Source organism: Glandiceps talaboti, chromosome 12, assembly GCF_964340395.1.
Source record: "Glandiceps talaboti chromosome 12, keGlaTala1.1, whole genome shotgun sequence".
Classification (NCBI taxonomy): Eukaryota; Metazoa; Hemichordata; class Enteropneusta; family Spengelidae; genus Glandiceps; species Glandiceps talaboti.
In genome coordinates this window covers 2,500,508-2,520,862 of record NC_135560.1, presented here as the reverse complement: position 1 = coordinate 2,520,862, position 20,355 = coordinate 2,500,508, and the positions used below count along the sequence as shown (strand labels likewise).

General features: G+C 33.4%; 1 protein-coding gene across 5 annotated transcripts in view; it reads left to right on the top strand.

The window, feature by feature from the left end:
- The window catches only part of LOC144443524 (C-myc promoter-binding protein-like), a 145,649-nt gene extending 128,759 nt beyond the window's left edge, over window positions 1–16,890 (top strand). For 4 of the 5 annotated variants that reach the window (XM_078133044.1, XM_078133041.1, XM_078133043.1 and 1 more), the window contains 8 exons: window positions 1,964–3,307; window positions 4,880–5,078; window positions 5,540–6,043; window positions 6,591–6,846; window positions 7,297–7,383; window positions 7,863–8,038; window positions 12,904–13,073; window positions 13,657–16,890. In XM_078133044.1, coding sequence (XP_077989170.1) covers window positions 1,964–3,307; window positions 4,880–5,078; window positions 5,540–6,043; window positions 6,591–6,846; window positions 7,297–7,383; window positions 7,863–8,038; window positions 12,904–13,073; window positions 13,657–13,817 — 2,897 coding nt within the window. In that variant the 3' untranslated portion in view covers window positions 13,818–16,890. The remainder of the gene's footprint in view (window positions 1–1,963; window positions 3,308–4,879; window positions 5,079–5,539; window positions 6,044–6,590; window positions 6,847–7,296; window positions 7,384–7,862; window positions 8,039–12,903; window positions 13,074–13,656) is intronic. The other variant, XM_078133042.1, reaches the window with a different exon arrangement.
- Window positions 16,891–20,355: the final 3,465 nt, after the last annotated feature.

Below are 20,355 nucleotides of genomic sequence, written 5' to 3'. Positions count from 1 at the left end.
ACTAGAATAGATGATACCAGTATATGCATATACATGTACTAGAATAGATTATATCGGTGTTTATCTATACTAGAATAGATGATACCAGTATATGCATATACTAGAATAGATTATATCGATGTATGTCTATACTAGAATAGACAATTGAATACTGTATATCAGTGTATGTCTATACTAAAATAGACTATACCACTGTATGAATATGCCAGAATATATTATATCAATATGCATATACTAGAATAGATTATATCGGTGTATGCATATACTAGAATAGATACCAGTGTATGCATATACTAGAGTAGATGACATCAATATGCATATATTAGAGTAGATGATATCAGTATGGATATACTAGAGTAGATGATATCAGTATGGATATACTAGAATAGATATCAGTGTATACATGCACTAGAATAGATATCAGTGTATACATGCACTAGAATAGATATCAGTGTATACATGCACTAGAATAGATGATGCAATCAATGACAATAGCTAATTGTCCTCTATGGATTGTATATCTAGGTCATAGGCTAGTGCATGTTGGGTGAAAATGTCTGCAATATGGATGCAACAAAATAAAGCAGAAGCAACTAAGTATTAAACTATTTGTTGTAAATACAGAAGAAACACACTGTCATTTGTTTCAGCTAACCCCTTGTTATACCTCAGTATGATTGTAAAGGTATAATAATTGTGCACATGTACATGACTACAATCAAAGTACAATATTTATAATCTTAAATTCTTCCATAACAAGTACAGTGTACTTCAACTTAATTCCCTTAACATCCCCCTCCCCTTACAATCAAAGCCAGCCACTAGTTTACTCAAGTCTTCTAAAATATTACAGACATCAATCAAAGATGGAAATATCAATATATCATAGCATCATAACCTGTAACCATACATCATGCAAAATTGTGCAAGCCTGTACCATTCATAGTAAAGTCTTGGTGTTAAAGTGTTGTCATGTATGTCAAATTTCTCATTTTATGCATTAGAATGGATAGTGTTGTGTTGTGATGCCCTAGCCATATCTCTCCCATATATTCTCAAACTATTTGACTGTATAGAGCAGTGTATGTACAGATGTCTCAAGACACCATTGTTTTACTGGCATTGTGATCCAACATCACAGTTACAGCTAACGTTACTGGTGTTTGGACCAAGTTACAGATAATGTTTTGAGACACCTTTAATACATGGCAAAGTTGATGTAATTTGTAGCATCATACATTTGTACATATACTTTATCATTGTATGATTCCATCACAGACCCTACATGATGGTGTGTGGTCTGTGATTCCATCACAGACCTTACATGATGGTGTGTGGTCTGTGATTCCATCTTATGAAATCTTGTATTGATTGTAGTGTGTGTGTGTTATACAATGTTTGCTGTATTGGTGTAATTCACAAACATCAATGGAAATACAATTTATGAAAACCCAGCATTGCTGAAACTTGTCATATCAACCATCCAACGTAGTACACCAGTTTTGTGCTACTAAAAGTGTCACCAAGACACTGGTAATGTAGTACACCAGTTTTGTGCTACTAAAAGTGTCACCAAGACACTGGTAATACAGTACACCAGTTTTGTGCTACTAAAAGTGTCACCAAGACACTGGTAATATAGTACTGAAAAGTTGGAGAGCAGTATGAACTTGTATGTGAGCGAGCTGTGACCCATCACCGGTAATATAGTACACCAGTTTTGTGCTACTAAAAGTGTCACCAAGACACTGGTAATATAGTACACCAGTTTTGTGCTACTAAAAGTGTCCACAAGACACTGGTATATTGTACACTTCAACCACTGCTCATTATTTGGATTTGTCACAAGTATGGATAAAAGAGAACTTAACAGGCTGGTACTAGTTTTGAAACTAGACAAGGTCAATAAGCTGTGATATGTTGTGATATTTTACTAATGATGTTGTAATGTGTTTTTTCACAGGTAGTGCAGCAGGCTTGTTAATTACCAGTCAGAATTCCCTAGATGTAGAGGAAAGTGTTTTTGATACTGCTTCTGAAGCCAACAATATGAGTAAAGTCCGTAAAAGACATAAGAGTGCAGGGGATCATATAAGCAGACATAATCGTAATGTCTTGCGAAACCGTAATTTCAGTGGAGAAAGTAATACCACCATTACATTAACTCTAGCTAAAGAAAGTAGTACTGAAAGTGAACCTGGCTCCATCAAAGCTGATAACTTTGCTTTTGATGCCAGAATTCTGGAAGGTTTAACAAGTTCTGACCCAAAATTGGATTCTTCCAAAACAAAGGTTCAGAAAGTGAAAAAATCAACCAAGTTTGATTTAGATGAATTATATGTTGAAGAAGAAGAAGAAGAAGAAGAAGAAGACATAATTCCATCATACATTAGGAGGTCTAATTCTGAAGGTCAAAATCCTATACATGCAAGGAAATTAATGGAAAGAAACAAACGGAGGAAAGAGGAGCAAATGAAAGCAAAGCAGAAACAAGAAATGGAATTTAAGGAGACAAAATGTGGAAATGAAGAAGTGTCAGTGAAAGAGGAAGAGATGCAAAGAAGTGATTCTAATTTAGAAATCATCCTGCAGGAATTTGATGATCTGACTCCAAATAAGGATCGTGATGACAGTCCTGAACTAGATAGTGAAGGTGAAGGTGAATTGAACAGTGAAGAAGCTGAAAGGGCACGTAGTAGCTCAATATCTATCAAAAGCAAACCATTCCATGAAGACACTAGTATTCAAATTAAGTCATCTAGTTTTGATGATAAGGCAGATATGCAGTGGGGGTCAGGACACATTGATGATATTCCTCATAGTTTGCCAAATCCAGCACTTTCACCAAGCAGTCCACCAGAAGAATTCCAACGTCAAGATTCTGCATCTAGTGATAAACTACCACAGAGAAGTTTTAGCAGTAATTTCTTGCAGGGACTAATCCAACAAGTTGCACAAAGTCCACAGACAACTGCATGGTTTGGAAGTAGTCCATTCAGTAAAAAGGGTAACGATGGCAGTGCTTCTAGTTCCAAGTTAGATGCCCTCAAAGCTGCAGCCAGTGCAGTGGCCAACAAGATTGGGTCATATACCAAACAAGCCAAGTCCATGACATTGGCCACGACAACCAAGTCATCTTCATCAAGTATACCACAAGATGTTGAAGATAGTGAAAGTTTGCTGTCCTTTAAGGATGGCAATGAGTCTAAACATGGTATGTGGACACATAGTAACAGTGATACAAATCTAGTTGGTCAGTTGTTAATGGATGAATGGTTTCCTCCCCCGTCTACAGCTCTCATGACAGGTAAGTTTTACTCACAATATGAAGTTGCCATAGAAATATCAATCATGATGGATGTGATGAGATCTGCCACCCACTATTCCAGCATGCAGTTGGACCAGGTTGCCAACCAATATCCTATCAGCCACTATCCCAGCATGCAATTGGACCTGGTTGTTGATGTATCCTGCATGTACCTTTCACAGTAAAAAGAAATCTCTGTTTATAATATCCTTTGTTTACCAGTTAGTAGTATTTCTTATCAAAAGTTTTTTTTTGAGTGTTAATTTCACAGCATGTGTATGTATACATTTATGCATATTCAGTGTTTTATTCAAATCTTACTTTCGGCATCAATGTAGAGATCACATCTAAATTTCCTACATGTACAGCCATTTACAGTATTTGTACCATGGGCATTATACAGCATAAAGAGGGTCATTACACTTTATGTCAATAGTGGATCACTAGATATGAATCACTGTATATGACCCATGCAGTAACAGACCCATGCAAATATTTTCTTCCAAATCTGTGTTTACTGCATGCTTTGTATATTTATTAGTGATGTTTATTTTTTGTCTAATTTTATTTTTCCCATTTTTACAGGCACTCTAGTGTATTTGGTGTTGGTGTTGGTATATAAAGCCACTTCCAATCCCTGTATATGTTTCAGTGCACACAATGTAACAACAAAATGAAAGGATAGTGAATCAGATATCATGAAATGAGTGTAATATATAGATTTGTGAATAGAAGGTGTGTGTGTGTGTGTGTGTGTGTGTGTGTGTGTGTGTGTGTGTGTGTGTGTGTGTGTGTGTGTGTGTGTGTGTGTGTGTCTGCGTCTGTGTGTGTGTGTGGGGGGGGGGGGGGGGGGTTAATGATGATAACATTTGACATTGTGTAGTCTCTACAGCTATGGGGATTTTAATATGGTTCACTTGAAATGACATAATTTAGATTACAAATTATGGATTAAGAGACAAACCTTTCCTATAGTGCCAGACAAGGCTGCATGATTACTAAGTCATTTTATTGTATGTTATTTTTTCCTTCCATTTCTTTGATGTGGTATAATTTCTTTGCCTTGACTTCAGACACCAAGGTGACAGGATAGGTTTGTCAGGAAATCATGGTTTAGCATCAAGCTAAAAGAGCATTCCACAGGAAACCATGGTTTAGCACCTAACTGGAACAGCATTCCACAGGAAATTGAAAATATGGCCATGAAATAGAATTACATGAACTAGTTCACATTGACATTGTGATGTAGTATTCATTTGGTGTTTCTACAACATATGTTACTACTTTTAGGAACTTTTAATTCACAAATTGAAGAGAAAATAGCATTGAGAGAAAGCAAAGTGGCTACCTCTCACGTTACACTTTCTAATGTTTAGGGTTTCCCCTGAGATCAACGAGTATGCATGTGAGTGCCCTCAACCATGAACCTATGTGATCTTTTGTTTTCTGAAATATTATTTTGTTGTCCTTGTAAGTAAACTTATTGTACAATATCATATATGAAGTTGATAGGTATGAGTAAACTAATTACAGAACATCAATAACCACAGCCTTCTCTATTTATGCATACAGGAAGTACACCATCATTAAATGGTCCTTTTGGTGATCAGATAGATACACCCCTCAAACAGACAAGTTCACAGAGTTTATTCAACTATGTAATGGAGGTGAATCTATCAAGTTGTAGTCGCTGTACCAAGTGTAATACTCTATTACATGATGAAGCCATTATGGCTGGCTGGTCAGCTGATGACTCCAATTTAAACACAACGTAAGTTTTAGTCTTTGTTATTCTCTGTTAAAGAAAGGATTTACAACTTTTACAAGATCAGTCATTTTATTTGACTCCTTCATTTCCTATCAAATATATACTGATGGTCTACAAGAAACCTGTTTAATGGGGAGGGGGCATTACTCCAGTAGAAAGTGCCACCTAGATGAGTCACTTTTTACCTAGATGAGTCAGTTTTTCATAAAATCCCTATAATTTAATGTTGCTCCACCTTTCATCTAAAATAAACCTAACTGTTTGGTCAATAAATTTGGTACCTATTCCAAGGTTGAGAATTTTGTCAAATTCTTTAATAATATCAGGTTGGTAGAAAATTCCATCTCATTTAGGTAAGTAAAAGAACATCATGAAAGTATCAACTTTGTTGAAAGTAACTGAGTGATCTTGTTTTGTGAAATATATTGCTTTGATATTTGATATGAATAAATTTATCATTGCAGGTGTTGTTTCTGTGGTTCACAGTTTGTTCCCTTTCTGTATATAACTATCCGTGATCTACGTAGTTATGGTGTTGGTCGGAGTATGTTAAGTCCTAGCCAATCATCAGAGAGTATGCAAAGTATTCAGTCGGCTCCATCCTCACAGCTGACACCAACATCATCACATCAAAGTTCAACTGTAGCTAAGAGTCAAGAGTCACGTGACTCTAGTGCTGAAAACCTACTACATGAGACTGATTACAGTCAAATACCAGAGGAGGAGGATGAAGCAAGAGATTGTCTGGAATCAGAAAGTCCAAGACAGTTAAAATATGTGAGGAATCTTAGTAGTCCTGCCGAGTTGCTCCAAGGGGAATCAGAAACTGATGGTAGTATGCATTCTAAATCAGAACCTAGAGTGATTAAAAGACCAGCTAGAACAGAAGTGAGACGACGATGTACTAGTGAATGCCATACATCAACAACAGAAACTGTCAAGTCTGAAGAGAGGAGAAATAGGTATAGGTAAGTATACCTGCTGATTACTTGGTTTATGTTGTGACAAACATTGGCCAGCAGCTGACCACTGGGTTACCCATGACAAAATACATTACACTCATTAGATTGGCCTGGCCAATGGTTTGGTTGTAGGAAAATATCAAATGTTATATTAACTGGGGAACAACTGGCCCACCTATAGGAAAACACACCCATTATGTTGGCCTAGCAATCACTGGCATATCTATAGCAAAATATACCCTTTATATTGGCCATATCAATGGTCGGTCTCATAGAAAATTACTAAATGTTATGTTGGGCTGGCAACCACTGGTCAATCCATAGGAAAATGCTATGTTGTGAGAAACAATAACTATGGTCACAGCAATTGTAGGCATGATATATTCTACTTTTATTAACAACAATGAATGAAATGATAGCTATATATTATTAGTTATGCTACAATGCCATGATTGTTCCTACTTATCTCTGTATTCTATCACTACATAGAGTTCTTACTGTATCTTATGTATAGACTTTCATTGACACAGTATACTGTGTACTTGTTCCTCAGTTCTCCAGCTGGAGGAGATTTTAACACTGGAGGTGATGAAGATTTACTTTCATCCAGTCTGTCATCAAGCATACAAGGTTCCAGGGAGTATCTTCCACCACAGCGTAAAAGTCACAACCCAGACCCAGTAGCTGTACCTTATCTGAGTCCATTGGTACTTCGCAAAGAAATGGAAAATGTAATAGACCATGAAGGGGAACACTGCTTGTTATCAGCTGACTTTGTAGATGAACATCCTATTATATTCTGGAATTTGGTAAGTGTTGGATCCCCAGACAAAGAGAATTAAATATGGATGTCCATTAAAAGTTTCCAGGATACAAACAGCTAAAATGAAGTAGGCTTGCTTGGTGTTTCACTCACATTTATTACACACCCTCAGACAACTTCTAATGCAAAAGAAACAATGACGTAGGGTGCTGTGCATAGTGGGGATGTAGAAGTAGTCAGGTTTTAATCATGATTATCAGTTAGAAAATAAACAATTGCAATCATTAAAATCTTCAAGTCCATGTGTAATGTTTTAATTAGCAGCCTGTTTTTACTGCACTGTGAAAGAATAGCAATGCTTACCACTACTCAATGTGATTGGGTAAAGGATTCTGCTGTGTTTATTGTGTCTCTGGTTCACCACCAGAGGGCAGTCTAAAATGTTGGTCTAGCCCAGCCTGAATCAAATGATATGTTATGTTTATTGTTATTACAGATCTGGGTGTACAAAAGATTGGATCTTCCAAGCAATCTTCCAGGATTAATATTGTCTGCCAATAGTATCAACAAAGATTATACTCCAGTAAGTCAGTCTCACCTGTCTGTGTGTCTGTGTGTATGTCTGTCTGTCTGTCTGTCTGTCTGTCTGTCTGTCTGTCTCTCTGTCTCTCTGTCTCTCTGTCTCTCTGTCTCTGTCTGTCTGCCTGTGTATGTGCATGCATACATGATACTTTCATTTACAATAAATTGCGTCTTCCTGTATGTGTGTGTGTGTGTATGTATACAAATGCAATACTTTCATGTACCTATACATTGTTTAGCTGAAATAATGCCAAATCACCTGATTGTGAATTTTATTCAAGGATGAAAACATTGTCAGTTGTCTTTTAGTGTCATTGACATAGTAGACACTGTCAGGCATTGTATGCATTGAATGGTATTATTGTAATGTGAATGAAGTCTAGTTACCATATTAAGACCCTAAGGCAATGATGTCATTGTTAAAAACAGTTGTTGATCTGATGTGACTAATTCTTGTTTAATTATTGTTTATGTCAACAGACCAGCAGTCAGTGGTTATCCCGTGATAGTCGTCATGTACTTGTCAATGTTATATGGGATACATTGAAACCACACGAAGAGATAGGTCAGCCTATGTACCTGATGTGGAATGCTATACAACAAGGCTCACCATTGGTCAATGCATTGGTAACAGAACAACAACCATTCTCAAGACAGTAAGTTTGGTTTACTATGAAGTAAACAACAAGAAATAACTTACTATGAAGTAAACAACTAGAAATAACTTACTATGGAGTAAACAACTAGAAATAACTTACTATGGAGTAAACAACTAGAAATAACTTACTATGAAGTAAACAACTAGAAATAACTTACTATGGAGTAAACAACTAGAAATAACTTACTATGGAGTAAACAACTAGAAATAACTTACTATGAAGTAAACAACTAGAAATAACTTACTATGGAGTAAACAACTAGAAATAACTTACTATGAAGTAAACAACTAGAAATAACTTACTATGAAGTAAACAACTAGAAATAACTTACTATGAAGTAAACAACTAGAAATAACTTACTATGAAGTAAACAACTAGAAATAACTTACTATGGAGTAAACAACTAGAAATAACTTACTATGAAGTAAACAACTAGAAATAACTTACTATGGAGTAAACAACTAGAAATAACTTACTATGAAGTAAACAACTAGAAATAACTTACTATGAAGTAAACAACTAGAAATAACTTACTATGGAGTAAACAACTAGAAATAACTTACTTTGAAGTAAACAACTAGAAATAACTTACTATGGAGTAAACAACTAGAAATAACTTACTATGAAGTAAACAACTAGAAATAACTTACTATGGAGTAAACAACTAGAAATAACTTACTATGAAGTAAACAACTAGAAATAACTTACTATGAAGTAAACAACTAGAAATAACTTACTATGGAGTAAACAACTACAAATAACTTACTATGAAGTAAACAACTAGAAATAACTTACTATGAAGTAAACAACTAGAAATAACTTACTATGAAGTAAACAACTAGAAATAACTTACTATGAAGTAAACAACTAGAAATAACTTACTATGAAGTAAACAACTAGAAATAACTTACTATGGAGTAAACAACTAGAAATAACTTACTATGGAGTAAACAACTAGAAATAACTTACTATGAAGTAAACAACTAGAAATAACTTACTATGGAGTAAACAACTAGAAATAACTTACTTTGAAGTAAACAACTAGAAATAACTTACTATGAAGTAAACAACTAGAAATAACTTACTATGAAGTAAACAACTAGAAATAACTTACTATGAAGTAAACAACTAGAAATAACTTACTATGGAGTAAACAACTAGAAATAACTTACTATGAAGTAAACAACTAGAAATAACTTACTATGAAGTAAACAACTAGAAATAACTTACTATGGAGTAAACAACTAGAAATAACTTACTATGAAGTAAACAACTAGAAATAACTTACTATGAAGTAAACAACTAGAAATAACTTACTATGGAGTAAACAACTAGAAATAACTTACTATGAAGTAAACAACTAGAAATAACTTACTATGAAGTAAACAACTAGAAATAACTTACTATGAAGTAAACAACTAGAAATAACTAACTATGAAGTAAACAACTAGAAATAACTTACTATGAAGTAAACAACTAGAAATAACTTACTATGAAGTAAACAACTAGAAATAACTTACTATGAAGTAAACAACTAGAAATAACTTACTATGGAGTAAACAACTAGAAATAACTTACTATGAAGTAAACAACTAGAAATAACTTACTATGAAGTAAACAACTAGAAATAACTTACTATGGAGTTAACAACTAGAAATAACTTACTATGAAGTAAACAACTAGAAATAACTTACTATGAAGTAAACACATAGAAATAACTTACTATGAAGTAAACACATAGAAATAACTTACTATGAAGTAAACAACTAGAAATAACTTACTATGAAGTAAACAACTAGGAATAACTTACTATGAAGTAAACACATAGAAATAACTTACTATGAAGTAAACAACTAGAAATAACTTACTATGAAGTAAACACATAGAAATAACTTACTATGAAGTAAACACATAGAAATAACTTACTATGGAGTAAACAACTAGAAATAACTTACTATGAAGTAAACAACTAGAAATAACTTACTATGGAGTAAACAACTAGAAATAACTTACTATGAAGTAAACAACTAGAAATAACTTACTATGGAGTAAACAACTAGAAATAACTTACTATGAAGTAAACAACTAGAAATAACTTACTATGAAGTAAACAACTAGAAATAACTTACTATGGAGTAAACAACTAGAAATAACTTACTATGGAGTAAACAACTAGAAATAACTTACTATGGAGTAAACAACTAGAAATAACTTACTATGGAGTAAACAACTAGAAATAACTTACTATGGAGTAAACAACTAGAAATAACTTACTATGAAGTAAACAACTAGAAATAACTTACTATGAAGTAAACAACTAGAAATAACTTACTATGAAGTAAACAACTAGAAATAACTTACTATGGAGTAAACAACTAGAAATAACTTACTATGGAGTAAACAACTAGAAATAACTTACTATGGAGTAAACAACTAGAAATAACTTACTATGGAGTAAACAACTAGAAATAACTTACTATGGAGTAAACAACTAGAAATAACTTACTATGGAGTAAACAACTAGAAATAACTTACTATGGAGTTAACAACTAGAAATAACTTACTATGGAGTAAACAACTAGAAATAACTTACTATGAAGTAAACAACTAGAAATAACTTACTATGAAGTAAACAACTAGAAATAACTTACTATGGAGTAAACAACTAGAAATAACTTACTATGGAGTAAACAACTAGAAATAACTTACTATGGAGTAAACAACTAGAAATAACTTACTATGAAGTAAACAACTAGAAATAACTTACTATGAAGTAAACAACTAGAAATAACTTACTATGAAGTAAACAACTAGAAATAACTTACTATGAAGTAAACAACTAGAAATAACTTACTATTGAGTAAACAACTAGAAATAACTTACTATGAAGTAAACAACTAGAAATAACTTACTATGAAGTAAACAACTAGAAATAACTTACTATGAAGTAAACAACTAGAAATAACTTACTATGGAGTAAACAACTAGAAATAACTTACTATGAAGTAAACAACTAGAAATAACTTACTATGGAGTAAACAACTAGAAATAACTTACTATGGAGTAAACAACAAGAAATAACTTACTATGGAGTAAACAACTAGAAATAACTTACTATGGAGTAAACAACTAGAAATAACTTACTATGGAGTAAACAACTAGAAATAACTTACTATGGAGTAAACAACTAGAAATAACTTACTATGGAGTAAACAACTAGAAATAACTTACTATGGAGTAAACAACTAGAAATAACTTACTATGAAGTAAACAACTAGAAATAACTTACTATGGAGTAAACAACAAGAAATAACTTACTATGAAGTAAACACATAGAAATAACTTACTATGAAGTAAACAACTAGAAATAACTTACTATGGAGTAAACAACTAGAAATAACTTACTATGGAGTAAACAACTAGAAATAACTTACTATGGAGTAAACAACTAGAAATAACTTACTATGAAGTAAACAACTAGAAATAACTTACTATGGAGTAAACAACAAGAAATAACTTACTATGAAGTAAACACATAGAAATAACTTACTATGAAGTAAACAACTAGAAATAACTTACTATGGAGTAAACAACTAGAAATAACTTACTATGGAGTAAACAACTAGAAATAACTTACTGTGGAGTAAACACATAGAAATAACTTACTATGAAGTAAACAACTAGAAATAACTTACTATGGAGTAAACAACTAGAAATAACTTACTATGGAGTAAACAACTAGAAATAACTTACTATGGAGTAAACACATAGAAATAACTTACTATGGAGTAAACAACTAGAAATAACTTACTATGGAGTAAACAACTAGAAATAACTCACTATGAAGTAAACAACTAGAAATAACTTACTATGGAGTAAACACATAGAAATAACTTACTATGAAGTAAACAACTAGAAATAACTCACTATGGAGTAAACAACTAGAAATAATTCACTATGAAGTAAACAACTAGAAATAACTTACTATGGAGTAAACAACTAGAAATAACTTACTATGAAGTAAACAACTAGAAATAACTTACTATGAAGTAAACAACTAGAAATAACTTACTATGAAGTAAACAACTAGAAATAACTTACTATGAAGTAAACAACTAGAAATAACTTACTATGGAGTAAACAACTAGAAATAACTTACTATGGAGTAAACAACTAGAAATAACTTACTATGGAGTAAACAACTAGAAATAACTTACTATGGAGTAAACAACTAGAAATAACTTACTATGGAGTAAACAACTAGAAATAACTTACTATGGAGTAAACAACTAGAAATAACTTACTATGGAGTAAACAACTAGAAATAACTTACTATGGAGTAAACAACTAGAAATAACTTACTATGGAGTAAACAACTAGTGTCAGTGTGTGTATGTGTGTATGTGTATGTGAACAACTTAAAGTAATGGTGTACATTACAACAGGGATGGTTATGCGAGTGGTTAAATATTTTTAAAAATTGACACATATTCCCCAGCAACCAAGACCCCTACCCATAGCAACAATAAAATGATGGTATATATTACATAGATAATAGCAGGGACAACAGCTATAATGAGCCAAGCACTTAAATATAAACAGAAATCAGCATAGCAACCATGGACACACCCATAGAAACAACCAAGAGTATCTTGTGCAAAGATAGCAGTAGAGAATGTATAAGCTTGCATAATAACCTCCCAATCAAACCCTCTGAAAATTACATTATCAATCATTGCCCACACTCAACAATTTGTACTACAACACCATTGGCACTGTTTTGTTTCCTTGTGAATGAAAGTATCTAGCTACCATGACATCTTACATATGCAATGTATATGTGTGTGTTTTTAATTTTGTAGGTTTATGCAAAACGTTGTGTCCAGTATTCAGTGCAATGATGTATTGACACCAATTAAGTGGATGCTAGAACAGTACAGGAAACGTCCTGCCCAACACAGACATTGGAGTATTTACAGAGATCTTCTCTTCCTTGCATTGGTAGCCTGTGGTAGAGAAAATATTGATATAGGTAAGTTTAACTCTTTGAAATATGGTATTTGATTGGTTGACTTCTAAGTGAATCACATTCAGAATACGATTTCAGTGCCTGATAGTTAAGGTCAAAGAAGGTCACTCTCTTATCAAGCTCTCTCCTGATCATCAATACATATCATGCATATATTAATAATATACCCTTTCAAATGTAACAATTGTGCTTACATTTTTGTCAAGCCAGAAGATAAATTTAGCAATATCAGCCAGATTGTTGTCAAACTAGACAGTAATGTTATCAATGTAGCCCCATTGATAAGATTTGTATCAAACCAGACAATGGTTAATGTAGCCATATTGATAAGATTTGTATCAAACAGACAATAATGTAGCCATACTGATAAGATTTGTGTCAAACCAGACAATAATGTAGCCATATTGATAAGATTTGTGTCAAACCAGACATTCATATAGCCATAGTGATAAGACTTTTGTCAAACCTGACAATAATGTAGCAATATTGACAAGATTGTTGTCTGCATCAACCACACACCACTTCAACTACACACCTCTTATTTTTTTAGGGTCTAATAGGTTTATTGTTGTTTTACAAAAATTAGATGCCTTCGACAGAGAATATGAAATCGCATTTGAAAGATTGATAGAAGAATACTGGGGACCCAAGCAACTTGAGAAGCTCCAAGAAGATGACAAACCCTTGAGTGATGCTGTCTTTTGGTGTAGAAAGATATTTTCAGAAGCTGGAGAATTGAAATTATGAAAACTAAACAAATCTTGTGTAACAGCTCCCAAGCAATACAGTAGTGCAAACTGAATCTAGAGTGTTGCCACTTGCAACTTTCAATTGAAACATTTTGGACTTAGATGTAGCTTTTATGTATGTAATCATGAATTGATAAGAAGTGATCGCTATCAAATTTAATTTACACACAGTTTGTACAGTGTCTGGAATCTGCTTGTTTATTGTCATAACTGTATTCCTGTACAAATCACTTGAATTATCTTTAGAACAATTGAAAGATGTTGTATATGTTTCCTATATGATGTGTATTGCTAGGTTTATTCACCCGGACTTCAAGTTCACACTTGCCAATGTTTATAAATTATGTAGGCAAAGACAAACAGCCAGTGACTGCAAATGTACACATGCTGATTGTAAAATTACTATTGAATGACAGCTACCAAAAATTACTATTGAATGACAGCTACCAAAAATTACTATTGAATGACAGCTACCAAAAATTACTATTGAATGACAGCTACCAAAAATTACTATTGAATGACAGCTACCAAAAATTACTATTGAATGACAGCTACCAAAAATTACTATTGAATGACAGCTACCAAAAATTACTATTGAATGACAGCTACCAAAAATTGCTTTTAGAATTAAGGACTGTAAATTAACAAGATTTACTGTGACTGTAAAATTACTGTACCAAGACAGTGACTGTAAAATTACTATACCAAGACAGTGACTGTAAAATTACTGTACCAAGACAGTGACTGTAAAATTACTATACCAAGACAGTGACTGTAAAATTACTGTACCAAGACAGTGACTGTAAAATTACTGTAACAAAGCACAGTGACTAAAAATTACTGTAACAAGACACAGTGACTGTAAAATTACTGTACCAAGACAGTGACTGTAAAATTACTGTAACAAAGCACAGTGACTAAAAATTACTGTAACAAGACACAGTGACTGTAAAATTACTGTACCAAGACACAGTGACTGTAAAATTACTGTACCAAGACACAGTGACTGTAAAATTACTGTACCAAGACACAGTGACTGTAACATTACTGTAACAAGCCACAGTGACTGTAAAAATTACTTTAACTAGCCACAGTGACTAAAATTACTGTAACAAGACAAGGTGACTGTAAAATTACTGTAACAAGACAAGGTGACTGTAAAATTGCTGTAAACTAACATGACAAACTGTAAATTAATATTACAAGACAGATAATGACTTTAAATTACTCTTTGAAAACAGTAATGGCTGTAATAATTACTATTACAAGGTAGATGCCAAGTGTAAATGAATTACTTTTCACATACTACAAGTATATAGTTATTTAGATACCAAACTAGGAGCTCATAGCACATCAACTTGTTTTTACAAATTGTAGTATTTTCAGATTACTTGATTCATATGTATACATATTTTATGATGCAAATATCAAACAGCAGTATTAGTTTTTATGATTATATTAAAATGGGTTTCAAGACTTATTGAATTTAGTCATTAAATAGTTTCAAAAATATGATTTGTGCAAAAACTGTAAAAGATTTGTAAGCTATCCATGAATATATATGTATGTGTGATATGTTGCTACTGATGGTTCTTATGTCAATGGCCATTTATGTGAACAAAAATGCTTCCAATGTTACACACGAATTTAGAATATAAATTTTACTTTTTTGGTACTGGTAGTTGTTCAGTAAATTCATTTTAGTACAACATTTAAGGTAAGGAGTACAGAAGGTAAACTATGGAGGTTTTGAAGTGCTAAAAATGATACAGGTGTTTTCATATCTTGACACTCATTTTGGGGTTGCAACTATACATACAATAATTTATATTATTTCTTAGTGTCAAAGTTATGAGATTGGTTTAAATTTCTTATTTTGGGTCAAAAGTCAAATCTTGTTTTGCTAACAGAGATAATTGTATTCACTCACAACCTCAGTGGATTGTATCTGTGTAATATCAACCTCAGTGGATTGTATCTGTGTGATATCAACCTCAGTGGGTTCTATCTGTGTGATATCAACCTCAGTGGGTTCTATCTATGTAATATCAACCTCAGTGGATTGTATCTGTGTGATATCAACCTCAGTGGGTTCTATCTGTGTGATATCAACCTCAGTGGGTTGTATCTGTGTAATATCAACCTCAGTAGATCATATCTGTGTAATATCAACCTCAGTGGATTGTTTCTGTGTAATATCAACCTCAGTAGATCATATCTGTGTTATATCAACCTCAGTAGATCATATCTGTGTGATATCAACCTCAGTAGATCATATCTGTGTATTATAATCTCAAAAGATTGTGTATGTCAGTATCACTAGCTTAAAAAGCTGTCATCGTCTGTCAGTTTGATAACTGATAACTGTGAAGCAGTCAATGTCATGCCTTCTTCTGTTGATGTATGCACTTTATGTAAAAAATCAGTTATGTTATGAAACCATTTGACCCTGAATATTGACAAAATACAATCAAGTATAGTTTGTGCCTATCTTTGCCTGAGATGTTCACTGGTTGGTTGATAGAGCAGTATTGATATATGTTATAGTGCATAAGATTATGTCTTCATAATAGACTAGAGAGAGTTGCCACTTTATTTGGTGTTGGGTAGAATTCTCCTGCTGGTTGTTGGCAATATTCAATGTGGTGTTTGATGTTACAACTGATTGTAGGTGGAATTCCATACCGGATATGATATTACATCTGATTATGGGTGGAATTCTACATGGTGTGTGAAATTACTCTGATGGGGTGGAATTCTACATGGTGTGTGATATTACAACTGGTTGTGAGTGGAATTCTACATGGTGTGTGATATTACAACTGGTTGTGAGTGGAATTCTACATGGTGTGTGATATTACAACTGGTTGTGAGTGGAATTCTACATGGTGTGTGATATTACAACTGGTTGTGAGTGGAATTCTACATGGTGTGTGATATTACTCTGATGGGGTGGAATTCTACATGGTGTGTGATATTACAACTGATTATGGGTGGAATTCTACATGGTGTGTGATATTACTCTGATGGGGTGGAATTCTACATGGTGTGTGATATTACAACTGGTTGTGAGTGGAATTCTACATGGTGTGTGATATTACAACTGGTTGTGAGTGGAATTCTACATGGTGTGTGATATTACAACTGGTTGTGAGTGGAATTCTACATGGTGTGTGATATTACAACTGGTTGTGAGTGGAATTCTACATGGTGTGTGATATTACAACTGATTATGGGTGGAATTCTACATGGTGTGTGATATTACTCTGATGGGGTGGAATTCTACATGGTGTGTGATATTACAACTGGTTGTGAGTGGAATTCTACATGGTGTGTGATATTACAACTGGTTGTGAGTGGAATTCTACATGGTGTGTGATATTACAACTGGTTGTGAGTGGAATTCTACATGGTGTGTGATATTACAACTAGTTGTGAGTGGAATTCTACATGGTGTGTGATATTACAACTGGTTGTGAGTGGAATTCTACATGGTGTGTGATATTACAACTGGTTGTGAGTGGAATTCTACATGGTGTGTGATATTACAACTGGTTGTGAGTGGAATTCTACATGGTGTGTGATATTACAACTGGTTGTGAGTGGAATTCTACATGGTGTGTGATATTACAACTGGTTGTGAGTGGAATTCTACATGGTGTGTGATATTACAACTGGTTGTGAGTGGAATTCTACATGGTGTGTGATATTGCAACTGGTTGTGAGTGGAATTCTACATGGTGTGTGATATTACAACTGGTTGTGAGTGGAATTCTATATGGTGTGTGATATTACAACTGGTTGTGAGTGGAATTCTACATGGTGTGTGATATTACAACTGGTTGTGAGTGGAATTCTACATGGTGTGTGATATTACAACTGGTTGTGAGTGGAATTCTACATGGTGTGTGATATTACAACTGGTTGTGAGTGGAATTCTACATGGTGTGTGATATTACAACTGGTTACTCAAATTGTACTTTTACTAGTTGTTACATATTCCCTTCTCAATAGGAATGACACAAAGAATGTCTGTTTTCTGTAGTAAATGTAAAAATTGTCATATTGTGGATATAAATTAAATTGTTTGAACATTTCCTATTCATACATTCACTGTCACTATTGCCAAGTTTAGTTGACAAGTGGTCACATGATCAGATCATGTAATATTTTATCACCCATGGTCATATGATCAGATCATGTGATATCCTATGTATATTCCATGCATTAGACAACACTGTTACAGTAGTGTGATATTCTACTCATAGGAGTTACAGTGATGAATTCAACAGTTAAATTTGGTGTATTACAGTAACAACTCAATAATACAACTTTCTATTTAGTATCAACATTGTTTATTAATCCTGTTTCCATCACAAGACATGACCAACCAAGTAAGAACAAGTATATAACCTTGTATGCAAAGATGTCAGGTGATGTTGTGCAAGTATGTAGATTTCATCTTGTCTCAAAGAGTCATTGTGTACATCAGTGTTTTTTTACCATATCTGCTAACCTCTAATAGTGAACACTGATCATGTTGAAACACTTGACAATATGTGATCAAAGCGTCACCAATATGTAAAATGTCTTTAATGATTCATGTTTAGCACAACTGAACTGGTAAGGTTTCAATAGTGTTATAGGCATGGTATGGTGTCTGTCTGTCTGTCTATCTGTCTGTCTGTCTGTCTCTCTGTGTGTGTGTGTGTGTGTGTGTGTGTGTGTGTGTGTGTAAACAACTTAAACTCAAAAACCGCCAGACCAATTGCCTTGGTATTTGGTGGGGACATTAATGTGGTGTCTACATGGGAAATTGTTCACATCAAAGTGACTGCACCTTAAGTCTGTGTTTTGGGTCAAAAAATTAGATTTGGATAAAAAAAAAAAACACCCTTAAACTCAAAAACTGCTGAGCAGATTCACCTGAAAAGTGGTAAAGATGTTGATAGGGGTATGTACACAAAAGTATGTTGGTGACATGTTGATCCCATAGGAGATATGCAAATGAGGAATAAAAATTTGATTTTTGGGTAAAAAATCGTTAATTCCGAAAGTACTTGGCAGATTTGCCTGAAATTGTGCCACAATGTTTCTTGGGATGCACAGATCAAGGAATATTAATTAGATGATGATCCCATCAGTGATATGCAAAGTAGGGCTAAAAAAACATGAGGTTTTTGGTAAAATGTTTTTCAGGAATATTTAGGCCATAGGAATGAACAGAAATACATTTTATTGATCTCATTAAACCATTAAATATTTTATTGGGTACTTAACATAATGTAACAAGTGTATGTGAGTGGCACTGGAATTTTTTCTCCTTGAGGTTGGAAACATTCTCTAAGTTTAACACAAACTGAACCATAGATTGGTTCAAGTTAAAATGTCTGTCTGTCTGTCTGTCTGTCTGTCTGTCTGTCTTGTAGATGATGCAAGACTTAGTGATTTTGGTATCGAACTTTACCTCTCAATTACTGGGGATGAAATTTGCTTATGATTCTTAATTAAAGTGTTCGTCTGAAAATAGCAAATGCCAAATGTGTCATACTTACGTAATTGGCCTAGCAACCATGACCATGCCCTTAGCAACAGTTAAATGATATGGTTTATTCCAAATATAACAATAGGGATGGGTAGGCAATTGTATAAACATTATTTTAAAATATGCAAATGTCCTTAGCAACAATACCACACCCATAGTAACAGGTAAACAACATATAATGATAATATAACACCAGTGAAGGGAAGGCAAATAACTAAACATTCCAAAAATGTATGCATATATACCTAGCAACAAGACCCCACCCATAACAACAGTTAAATGATGGTGTGTATTGCAGACATAACACAATGGATGGGTAGGCAGGTGAATAAATCTCCAAAAAAAATGTGTGAAAATATGTCTAGCAATAAGAACACATAATCATAATAGAACATTAAGATTTATTCTCAACAGTTGTGCTACAACACCATTGGCATTTTTATTTCTAGTAGTAATGTTGTAAGAAACCATGATTGCAAATCACTAAATGTATAATTGGGACTACCTGATGCTGTATTTATGATGTAATCTTTGTATAAATTACTTGAATATTTTTTCTGGATATTAAGATGTTTTTATTTGATCTAGTTAATATGCAATTAGTCTGTAAGGCTTAATACAGGGACTGACAAACAGTTGTGGTGCTATATTGGTTTATGTTTTTTAAATTTATGTTGTTCATTTTAGCCATTTTAAATGACAGATTGTTTCTTTTTCATGGCTTACCTACAGAGTGCTCAGACTTATCAGTGTCAAATTATGAGTAGTCTCTTAAGACTGACAATTAGAGTAGACGTGTGTAATTATTTATGAAGCAAAGGATTGTGGGATACAAGGTTTACATAATTACTGTTACATGTTTTGAGATGTCCTTTCCATGCATGCATTACACAGTAATATGATAACTTTAGCTGAGCTCTCTTAGCTCCCATCTTCCATTATGATCAACACCAATGTGGAATTTTTTGAAATTCAAACTACAGCCAAGCAA